We start from the raw sequence: 12,226 nt of genomic DNA, 5'->3' as shown, positions 1-12,226 counted from the left end.
TATCAATTCAATATGGAAATTAATCTATTTTTCAAGGTGCCACACCAAAGAAGCACGTATACATCTTCAAGTTAAGCACTCCACGCAATGGGAGTCAGGCATTTACTCCCGGCCCCCATTCCGTCAGCTGAATGCCTTGCGTCATACTTACAGTAGGACTGGTATGAAGTTTAGGAAAAGAAAGAACGAAGTGGCTATCGTTACGGCACTCGTTGTTTAGCGCCCTCTACGATATTTTTTTGATACGCACGCAGGTATATAATTATTTGTTTCCACACGTTTTATCGAGCAGTGCGCCAGCTCAGCCGATAGAGGGTAGGATTTTGTACCGCGAGGTTGCGGGTTCGAAACTCAGTTTTGCACTCGAATTTTTTTCCTTTTCTAACCTGAGGCTTTGGAGGATTTTTTTTAAAAGGGAAATAAAGTCCGAATTTCATAAAGTTCAAATTCACTTTTTTCCTTCTAATTTTATATTTTCTTGTCATGTTTTTTTTATAAAAGATGCCAGGTTGCAGTCTACCGTAACGATAGAAAATGGGAAATGCGATACGGCTGCCGTAAGAATAGCCACTGCGAAGAAAGAAAGCTTTGACCTTTTTTATTTTCATACTTTCTGACAATTTTAAAGGACTTTATACCCCTAATGCATATTGCAGAGAATAAATAACCAATCGATGGCAATCTGGTGCATCCGAAGTGTCAAATTGAACATAATAGTTAATACCAGTACGAGTCAAGTGCTTTTTAAATAATTATATGCCTGGAGAAAATAAATTGACCAATAGGAGAGCTCGTTTTGGCGTGACGCTTTCTTTTGTAAACAACAACAAACGTGAATTGAGATCTCGGCCGGCGCTGTAATTCTGGACGTACAAAAGTGAGTTTGATGATTTTCTTGTGTATCTTTTCTGACCTTATATGAACAGTTGGTTTGGAACAATTAGATTCATCAAAACTCGAAGGAATTTGCATAACTTGACCTGACTTTAAACAGAAAGATAGCTTTGTAAAATGGTAAAACTGTCGTCTGCCACCGCCCAATCCATTTGACAGCGCAGTGATGCGTACTGTAGTCGTGTATTTCCGACACGTGGTTGTTTTGGTTTTTTTTCTTTCGAAGTGGCTATCGGTACGGCGGCCGTTGTTAAGCGCCCTCTACGATACTTTTTTGATAAGCACGCAGGTATATAATTATTTGTTTCCACACGTTTTAGTGAGCAGTGCGACAGCTCAGTCGATAGACGGTAGGATTTTGCACCGCGAGGTTGCGGGTTGCATCTCACTCTAGTCTCAGTTTTGCACTCGATTTTTTTTTGGCAGTGTATATTTTGCCGGAGACGGCAAACCTTTAGTAAACGTTAGTTTGCCGGATATGCACTGAACATGCGCAATTACTGTTTTTTTGTACTTAAACATTTTCCGGTGACAAGTTTTAGTCTGGCTCCATGCCAAAATTATCGTTGTTAGTGTTACCTCGTATTCCCAAGATGGGATTCAGACCATTTTATAATTTCGGACTTTATTTCCCTTTTAAAAAAAATCCCCCAGAGCCACAAATCTGAAAAAGAAAATGTAATACTCTGCAAAAAAATGTTTGAGACATGTTAAAATATAGTCCGAGTAACTTGGACCCAACTTGTCGCCTTTTTTAACATTTGGACATGGTCTGGCGATAGTGGGGTCCAAGCTAATACCGCGACCTGGACAACATCATCCTGTCACTGTCCCCAAAACCAACATTTTCCAACAAAAAACATCAGATTTCACCTTCAAAACGGCCTCCAAATTACTAGATATGCCAGGGTGGCAAGGTACAAGTAGACATCGATAATTAAGATGGTTGTACTGAAGTTTACTTACGATCCGGAAAAAAGTGAAATTTTCCGTTCATTTCGGAGAGCTCCCCTCGCGATTTTGAACACGTTAAATTTCCGATCGTGTTTAATGTTTGAACGACGCGATTTCTTCTACATGCCCAGCGTACATTCTATGGTCCCCGTATCCCGAGTGCGATTCCGTTACCGAGCGCGCGCGATGCATCGATTATGATAATGAGTCACGTTTGTAAACACATACATGTGCATTTCGAACTGTAAAAGGGAATCGGGAACCAGCTTGAACTGGTACCTGCCATAAAAGCTGCGCTAGTTCCCGACTCCCCTATTATCGTTTGAAATGCACATGTGTTTACAAACGTGATCCAGTCTACTCATTATCATAATCGATGCATCGCGCGCGCTCGGTAACGGAATCGCACTCGGGAGCATGTCATGCTACAAAGGTTTTCAAAAACGGCGAAGACAGACAAATTAATTGCAGAACATTCACTTCTCTCACTCAAACATTGTTGTAATTAAAGTTCCTAATCTCTATTACGTATCGTTTTTTAAGGACGATTTTTCTTTTGTTTATAGCTGTCATTCTAACGACTGGCTGGAAAATCTTGTAGAGGATGACCATCGACAAGGGGCGAGGCCCCCCCTCCCCTCCTCTCCATGTTCATGTGGATGAGGTCACTCCGGTCCACGTTCACATCAAGAAAGGGGCTAAGAAATCAGCTACAGCTCGAGCGGTTGAGGTAAACTTGTGTGCAGTGTGTACATTGCATTTTCATACAGGGGACACTTTATAATTTATAAATTTGCTGTACATTGTACATCTTCGGTATGGATGATAAACAAATTTAGCAAGTTGGCGGGAAGTCTTGAGCTGAGCTTGACGCCACATTTGAGAGTTCAATGACTCTGATGGGTTGAACAAATGTTATAACCCTAACCTACCTTCAATCCTCTCCAAAATCCTTCCTTTCCAAAATCCTTCAAAACCTCATTGCAAAACGGAGGACTTTGCAGGATTGAGGCTGTACGGCAAAAAGTGTGGCTGATTTTTGAAGATTGCACTGTGTCAAGGTGTTGGGCCAGACCTTGTGTTGTTAATGCTTATGCAGCCGTGCATACATTAAGCCCTATATTATACTTCAGATCCTCCATACTGCTCCAGGATGTCACTGGCTCTGCCTCAACATATTGACAGTGATTGCTGTAGGATTTTGCAGGATTGAGGCACTGGTCACCCCTCCAAGGACCACAGTCATGAATTAACGGAGGATTGTGTTGGATTGAAGCTGTAAGCTTTTTTTGCATGGAGGCATTTGGAGGATTTTGTAGGATTGAGGTTACATCGTAGCAAAAGTGCCCAGGGATTTTGGGGTTAATGTTATTTTTCAGTCCATCATTTGCAGCCATCCGAGATAGTAACTGACGTGTTATTGTGGAAAAACATACTTGGTTGAAAGATAATCAACGAAAGAAGGCCTTTCCAACGGTGCGTCTTAAGACGCACCGTAGGAAAATTTAAATTAGTAGTTCGTTTTTTTATTCGGCGCAGCGCGCGCAAGCATTGGCATGACGCACAGGCCCGCGCGGTTGCTATAATTCGTCGGATCAGTGCGCGACATCGCGTATAGCTGCAATTCAAAACATGATTCAGCAACTTTTGATTTGAAATTGAGATCCTAGAATGCTGTTTCTTGGAATATACAGCTGAAGCTGAGCTGAAACTTCATCAGGTTAGTTGTTCAATATCCTTCATTAGATTTTGAACACTTTTGTTGCTGCAAACGAACAAAATGCACAAATTACAAATGATGGACTATTATCTTTAATACTATATTTTCTATCACATTGATTATGTCCAGGAAAAGCTGAAGGAGAGCAAAGCACAAAGCAACCGTAGCTTTGGGGTGGGTAACCTCAGACCAACAGCCTCCTCCAAAGAACCCTGGGTGCCGGCTCCTGGCAGGTCCACCAAGGGAAAGAAATTCTCCTGGCAGGTGAGTGTCAAATACAAATGTTTAACCCTCCTGCTACTAAAAAAAGGTCACAAATGGTTAAAATTTCCTTCCTCTCCTGCTGGCTTACTCTTAACAAACCAACATTGACCAATGGGTCACTTGACCAATATTGATCCAGGTAACAGCATGGCTCAGAATGCATGTTTCCATACATGCCATAGGAGGGTGCTTGAACACGTTGGAGCAATAGGGCGTGTTCCCGGCGTACATGTTTACTTGATTCTGACTAGTGCCCCTTGTACAAAGACATTGGCAAATACACAGTGTAGGGGAATCACCAACATACCGGTACCTGTAGGGCTGGATATCTCAGTTGGTATACATGTAGCGCTGGTGCGGTAATCTGGAGGTCGCAGATTCAAACCCCGCTCCTGTCAATCTCTTTGTGCAACTTCCCCCCTCCCCAAAAAAATGTATAGTAATAAAACATACACACTCACTTTAATGCAAATCTCTAGATTTATTGAAAATATTCTTGTGTAAGCCTGTGAATGAACAGCCTCGACTTTTTGGGTGCGTGCGTGTTTTTCACTTACCCTCGCCGTGAGATATACTGTACGTAAATGACGCTGACCGGCTATTCAGAGTGTACTGCACACGTATTTCGAAGACTGCACGCCCTGTATGCGCTTGCGTGTTACCTACTGCACATCACGTCACGTACAAACCTTTTTCAAGACTGCACAAAGTCTGTACAATATGGATTCTGGAAGTCTCGTTTTTTTGCACCTTTTAATATGAATCCTTGCTAAATAACGCCACGTCAAATCTCATGCTTGATGGAGGCTCTGATGGGTTTGGAAAAAAAAAAAAGTTTGTGTGCATTGCAGCGCTATGAAATTGGAACCTGTTCATCTCAAGCTTTTCCTGGCAGCAACTGTGTACATTTCCACTTAGAACTGGAGCATTCCCGGTATCAAAGTGTTCTGCTTTCCCCTCCTTTTTTTGGGTACTAGGCAGGAACGCATTCACTGGAGATCAACCCACCGGAGAGAGATACAGTGCATGCCACAATGCGTATGGAGGACCTGGATGAGGATTATGACGATGCACGATTCGGCCAATATGAGAAGAAGATCGACAGCCTCATGACAGAAGTAGGCACCCTGAAGACAGAGGTACATGTTCATCAATGTTCAACTAGATTTGTATGCTAAAAGGCATACGTGTAGGATCATTTGATTTTCAGGCATTCTATGCGTTTCCAATAATAACACCACTCAAAATCTAAAGAAGAATGTTCTAAACTTAACCTGTTGAAGTTTCAGCTCATTGGATCCATGTATGATACCTTTTGAGAAAGCCGTGAAAAACCATGCACAACCGTTGCTTTTAAGCACTGTTTATTATAGATAATATAGGTATGGTTTGAAAGATGCTTTCCACTCAATCGTCCAAATCTGATAATTTTTTACAGAGTTATGAGTAACTTTCCAAGAGAGGTCAAATCGACCACGGGACCAAGTTTTCAATTTTAGGCATTGGGACAGAGGTAGCCTAATTGCCTCTGTGTGGATGATTGCCTGGCCTACAAAAAATGTGTTTTAGACGTAGAATGCGTAACCAGCATGGATAATGGTTTGAAAGATGCTTCCCACTTTAAAATGAGACATCAATCGTCCAGATCTGATAATTTTTTACAGAGTTATGAGTAATTTTCCTAGAGAGGTCAAATCGACCATGGGACCAAGTTTTCAATTTTAGGCATTGGGACAGAGGTAGCCTAATTGCCTCTGTGTGGATGATTGCCTGGCCTACAAAAAATGTGTTTTAGACGTAGAATGCGTAACCAGCATGGATAATATAGGTATGGTTTGAAAGATGCTTCCCACTTTAAAATGAGACATCAATCGTCCAAATCTGATAATTTTTTAGAGAGTTATGAGTAATTTTCCAAGAGAGGTCAAATCGACCATGGCACCAAGTTTTCAATTTTAGGCATTGGGACAGAGGTAGCCTGTAATTGCCTCTGTGTGGATGATTGCCCGGCCTACAAAAAATGTGTTTAGCGAGTAAACACGATTCTAAACTTTTACTTGCTATCACCTCATGCAAAAAAATGTTTAGCATGTAAACATGTTCACAAACTGATAGCAAGAAAGTGTTAAAGACTTGTGTTGACTCGCTAAACACATTTTGCAAAGAGGATTTGGAGGATTTGGGAAGGTTAGCATTAAAGCTATAGTCCATCATTTGCAGCCATCCAAAAAGTAACTGGCGTAATTATTGTTGAAAAACATACTTGGTTGAAAGATAGTAAGGGGACTAAACTCCCTGTGAAATGATTCTTTCTGGCAAGCTGTCATTTTGAAGAAATCAACGAAAGAAGGCCTTTCCAACGGTGCGTCTTAAGACGCGCGCAAGCATTGACACGTGCGCGCACGTGCACCCGCGGTTGCTATAATTCGTCGGATCAGTGCGCGACATCGCGTATAGCTGCAATCGGCTCAGTGAGAACGCGTCTCGGATGCTGAATTCAGGCCCAATTCAAAACATGATTCAGCAACTTTAACTTGAAATTGAGATCCTAGAATGCTGTTTTTCTCAGAATATACAGCTGAAGCTGAGCTGAAACTTCATCGGGTTAGTTGTTCAGTATCCTTCATTAGATTTTGAAAACTTTGTTGCTTCAAACGAACAAAATGCACAAATTACAAATGATGGACTATATCTTTATAGGGAATATAATTTTCTGATGTGGAAATGTGGACAACGTGAAGAGGTATACATGTACTTGAAACGGTAAAGCTCTCAGTAATGTTATGTATTTTATATTGCCAACAGAGGAAGCTGGAGCGCACCAAGCGTGAAGCGGAGAGGGCCAAGGAAGAATTGGACATCTCCAAGCGTCTCCTGGAGAACCAGGAGGAGGAGATAATTGACTACAGGGAGGAGCTCAAGATGACTGAACGAGAGAATGAGAAGCTCAGACGCTCCGTGGACGTGCTCAGGAATGATACAGACTTCTCAAGGTACAGACAAGCCTCTCTCCTTGAGTCATTTTGTCTAGAGTTAAAGATATAGTCCATCATTTGTAATTTGTGCATTTTGTTCATTTGAAGCAACAAAAGTGTTCAAAATCTAAAGAAGGGTATTGAACAACTAACCTGATGAAGTTTCAGCTCAGCTTCAGCTGTATATTCCGAGAAAAACAGCATTCTAGGATCTCATTTTCAAATTAAAAGTTGCTGAATCATGTTTTGAATTGCGCCTGAATTCAGCGTCCGAGACACATTCTCGCTGAGCCGATTGCAGCTACGCGATGTCGCGCACTGACCCGACGAATTATAGCAACTGGGTGTGCGTCGTGCCAATGCTTGCGCGCGCTTCGCCGAATAACAAAACGAACTACTAATTTAAATTTTCCTACGGTGCGTCTTAAGAAGCACCGTTGGAAAGGCCTTCTTTCGTCGATTACTTCAAAATGACAGCTTGCCAGAAAGAATAATTTCACAGGGAGTTTAGTCCCCGTACTATTTTTCAACCAAGCATGTTTCATTCAACAACAATTACGCCAGTTACTTTTCGGATAGCTGCAAATGATGGACTATAGCTTTAAACGCTGTTGTAAAAGCTGTACTATGAGATGATAAAGTGTTTCTGTACCCTTACATGCCTTAGGGCACTTTTCAGATTGTCTTGTATCTAATGAAAGGCATTCACACACCTTGTCGGTATGTGAAAACCTTTCATTAGATACCAGATAATCTGAAAAGTGGTCCAACTTCAAATTCAAGTCCTTTTGTTTAATTAGCTGTATCTCCAGACTTGGACTGGGACGTCCAAATGAGATGAGATAAAGTCCATTGTGTAGAGTATACCTTCAGACTCTATAGTTTTTTTTTCTTCAGAAAGAGAGTGCTAGTATTATGGACTGACTTCTACATTTTTATTGACATTCATTGTACATGTAACCGGTTAAGTCAGTATTGAAGTGTTTTTAAGTTATTTGAGAAGAAGTTATATTCTGCTGAAGTTGTTAATCAGTTGGCTACACATTGTACATGTATATGTTCGGCGTCTGTCTTTATGAAGTTCCAGTCCCTAACACTGCAGGTGTAACATCGCATATGAGTTATAGATACCGGTACCTTTCATTTGAAGTTACTCATTACCCATCCACCTACACCATGACTGCGTAATACTTCCATTTCACTCCAAACCCTTTACCCTGCAGAACCTTTCCATTCATGAAGCAATAATGAGGCAGCCCTTTTTTTTGAACTGGTGAACGAAATTCCCTCCAAAACATTGCACATAATTCATTGCTAATCATAGTTTTCCTATAAGTAAGACTTAGGTTTGCATGGCGGGCCTACTAGTACTCAATTAACCCTAACCACCCCAACTCCATCAAAATCCATCCCCCATTTGGGTGGATTTTGGGGGACTAATGGTCCAGAAGGCTAGGCATGACTGTATATTGAGTATGATGGACTTGGGCCTAAAAGCCTGAAGCAGTACTAGGGGTATCCCATTAATTTTCCTAGCTTCCTGTACTGCCATTGTAATAAAAGCCATGTGTAGCAAGTCCATGAATGTCAACCAGTGCGTCAGTGGTGGATTCCTTTAAGTCATGTACAGTTTTGTATTAGACGGACAGCGATTGGTGGATTTTGATGGAATCGGTCCAGTTCCTACATGTAGTTAAAGACGCTAGGGAGTTAGAGTTAATGGGAGGCTTGCGGTACCACAATGTGAATGATATTTCTTAGTGAGTTGTTTGGGGCTCAGAAGAACCAGTTTTAGCTTGACGTTTCCAACAGTGCACTGTGTTAGTCATCAGGAGGCTCTTGCTGGTGTAGTAGTTTAAGTAGTGGATGCATTATTTCCTGATGATGATAACGGTTTTGCCTTTTCTCTTTGCGAAGGGCTGAGAAGACACTCGTCAGCACTGAGAGGGAGAGACTCCTCAAGAAGCTGGTGGAGGTGGAGCTGGATGCGGAGGCTGCCTCCAAGCAGGTCACTCAACTCAGGGATGCAGTACACAAACTCAGAGAGGTATGAAGAGATTGCATTACATGTACTTCAGGGGTCAATATCACACACAAAAAAACAAGGCCATTTCCATTATCCGCTTGTTTTTGTTTTCTGTATATAGGAAAAGAGGATGTCTTCTCACGACAGCAAGATCTTAGGCAAGCAGCGAGAGCTACTCCTGCAGAAACTTGAAGACTTTGAGAGAACCAACACAACGCTCAGACAAATGCTACGGGACCAGCACAAGTCCGAGGTATGGTCGCTGACGACACAGCATCTGTGTTTTTACCTAATTACCTCTGCCAAGGAGGTTATGTTTTTATCAACGTTGGTTTGTTTGTTGGTTTGTCTGTTAACAAGATAACTCAAAAAGTTATGGACAGATTGCATTTTTTGGGGTGTGGTCCTTGGTACAAGGGTGTGGGGAGCTGTGGTCCAGTGGTTACGGTGTTCGATTCGTGTGCCGTGACTAGTGTGACGGGGAACATGGTGCTTGTGCGCTTGGGCAAGATACTTTACTACGATTGCCTCTCTCCACCCAGGTATAGTAAATGGGTACCTGGTGGAAAGAAATTCCTTCAATGCTTGAGCGCCGTAATGGCAGCTGTGCTAAAGCCAGGGTAATAATAAGAGCCCCAGGAGCGTCACTTTGTGACAGACATGAGCGCTATGCAAGACGCCATCATTATTATTATTATTTAACTCTCCTGTAGTTAGACCATTCAAAACACCTCAAAATCTGGGTGCTGGCAAATTGGAGGGGAAAAAATGCTGGACCTTTTAAAATCCTCCAGAATTTATTGTTACTGCACTACCACACCTTTCAATTCCTTTCGAAAGGTATTGAAAGGCAACTTACTGAATTTGCCCACAGAGTTGCTTCACCTTCCGAAACCTTTCGAAAAGTTTCAAAGTTCCAGCACTATTTCACCTTTCAAAACCCATTTAGTCAGGCAAATTTAAAATGTTTTGAAAGGTCTGATAACTCTCTCTGCCAACTGCACTGGGCATAGCAGGGTTAAGTACGGATCTGGGTCTGGATCCAGGATTTTTTTTAGAGGATTCTTCACCATTATGTGTGTGTATATGTGTGTGCTGCGTTCATGAGTTGTTAAGACCGCCCATGCCAATACACGACACTGCAATAAACCGCCCATGCAAATTCACAGGCCATGCCAATACACAGGCAATAAAATACACTGGTAATCGATGCCAATACGACGACACTGTTTTTCATTTCATTTCATTTCAGAAACATTTATTTCCACATGAATAAGCACTTTAGAAAACAAAACAATTGTTACATAAGAACTATTAAGTGGAGGCATTACACAAGAAGCCGGAGCTTATAAACGGAATGCCTTAAACACAACAAAAAATAAATATATATACATATAAACAATACTGAAAAAGGAAGACTAAATTCAAAGACAAAACACAACAAAACAATGAAAACAGAAACAGACAAACAAACGAAGTGGACATAAACTTAATCAACTATACAGACTGTCATAACAGGTCTGTAAACTGACCTCATATCGGTGCAGTTGATAGGTCAACATATATATCAAACCACTTAAAACAAGGTTTTGCAGTTACACACTGTAATCAGGCATGCAACTTTTCCTTGGATCAGCTGATTTCCTCTTTTTTCATTTCCCATGTGTGCCATTGAAAATAAAAAAACACTGTACAAAGTCTGGGAAAGATGTGAATTTCCTCTTTTTTGGTGACTTCCCAGTTGCATGCCTACATAATCCGTAGGGTTTTTCTGGTAGTTGGTGACCAGCCTGTGCACTAAAATATGCAAGTCTAGTGGATATATGCGAGTATTTCTTTTGGGTGTACTGACAATATGGGGGGAATTGTTGGCGGAGGTTTGAGCTCTCTCGGTGCTTTCTAATTGTATTCCATCACATTTAGCATAAAAGAAAAGTGTAATGATAAAACTTCCAGTTGTGGTCTTATGAACATGTAGCTCAGCTCCCAAAAATTGTATTTCTACAGGCAAAACGTGACCAAACTGAAGAACAGCGCGACGTCCTGCTCCGCAAGCTGACCCAGTCCGACGCGGCCAACCAACGCCTGCGCGTCCAGACCCTGGAGAAGGACGAAGAGGTCCAGACCCTGCGCGACACCTTGGCCTCGGAGCGGGAGCAGCTGCGATCGGTGACGGACCTGCAGACCTCGGTGGCGGCCACCCGGGGACACCTGCAGAACCAGCTGCGCAAGCGGGAAGGCGACTGCAACCGGATGGCCGTGCAGCTGCGGCAGATGGAGAACCGGCTGGAGCAGCAGCAGATTGAGGCGGACCACCTGCAGGGGTTGCTGACGGCGGCTAAAGGGAAGGCCGGCGCCGACAAGGAGGCCCTCAAGAGAGCCACAAGGTCAGGGGGTGTGAAGAATTTTGTAAATACAGATATGGGTTTTCATGAATTGTCTCGGGATGTGTCCATGTAATCATGGCATCACAAGCCAATCCCAAGTCATCACAAGTCAACCATAGTCAAAACACGAGTCATTGAGCCTCATGTCATGAGAACCTAACCCTTACATTAAGCACTGTGGATATCAGAATTTCCAATAATCGATATATCAGAATTCCAATATCAAGAATATTCAATATATCAATTATCCCGTGTAAGCGTTAAAGGAAATGTCCCATGTAAGAGTTAAAGAAAATGTCCCATGTAAGAGTCAAAGAAAATGTAAAAAACAATTCAGACAACTGAACTTTTTCTAACCAAAAAAATAAAGAAAAAATATGAAGTCCCAATTTTCCAACAGCTTTCTCTGCAGTGATCTGCTCAAACTTTTAAAACAAATCTCAGCACTGAGATTTTGTCCAAAACGGGCAGTTTCTTCTGAGGTTTCTGACCACGAATTCCAGCTAACGCAGAGCTCATAGCGTAACCGCTTGGCATGTCCTGATGTTTTTATTTTCAGTCCAATGCTGGGTATTTTTTTCATTATAAAGCAAACGTTAAAGACAAAGTAAAAGCACAAACAGGAGATTTATTTTGATGATAAACTGAGGCATTTTCGATATTTTCGATATCATATCGCAACATCGAAATGTTCAAATTTTGATATTGATATCAAAATAATATCGAATAATTGAGTTATATCGACAGTGCTTACCTTATCCTAACCCTAACTGTAAATTCAATTGTTCCATGCATAGTTTTAATCAAGTTGTCACAAGTCATTAAGAGTCAGTCCCAAATCATCATAAATCATCAGTAGTCAATCACAAGTCAAACACAAGGCATCCATTCTTCAGGTCATGAAACTTATCTCAAATTTGTGACATAGTTTTTTTTACCACTGTTTTTTCCCTATCGAACCCTAGTATAAGTTTTGAAGTATAGATGGTCACCGAAAGGGGGGAAT

General features: G+C 41.7%; 1 protein-coding gene across 3 annotated transcripts in view; it reads left to right on the top strand.

Annotated features, from left to right (window-relative positions):
• The first annotated feature begins 776 nt into the window (after window positions 1-776).
• The window catches only part of LOC119720262 (outer dense fiber protein 2-like), a 28,072-nt gene continuing 16,622 nt past the window's right edge, over window positions 777-12,226 (top strand). For 2 of the 3 annotated variants that reach the window (XM_038189886.1, XM_038189884.1), the window contains exons 1-8: window positions 777-877; window positions 2,415-2,578; window positions 3,698-3,832; window positions 4,810-4,971; window positions 6,638-6,825; window positions 8,725-8,854; window positions 8,955-9,086; window positions 10,841-11,220. In XM_038189886.1, coding sequence (XP_038045814.1) covers window positions 2,453-2,578; window positions 3,698-3,832; window positions 4,810-4,971; window positions 6,638-6,825; window positions 8,725-8,854; window positions 8,955-9,086; window positions 10,841-11,220 — 1,253 coding nt within the window. In that variant the 5' untranslated portion in view covers window positions 777-877; window positions 2,415-2,452. Of the gene's footprint in view, window positions 878-2,391; window positions 2,579-3,697; window positions 3,833-4,809; window positions 4,972-6,637; window positions 6,826-8,724; window positions 8,855-8,954; window positions 9,087-10,840; window positions 11,221-12,226 lie in introns of all 3 variants that reach the window. The other variant, XM_038189885.1, reaches the window with a different exon arrangement.

This window comes from Patiria miniata, unplaced genomic scaffold, assembly GCF_015706575.1.
Source record: "Patiria miniata isolate m_02_andy unplaced genomic scaffold, ASM1570657v1 HiC_scaffold_9, whole genome shotgun sequence".
NCBI classification, from domain to species: Eukaryota; Metazoa; Echinodermata; class Asteroidea; order Valvatida; family Asterinidae; genus Patiria; species Patiria miniata.
This window is presented reverse-complemented; position numbering and strand designations above follow the sequence as displayed.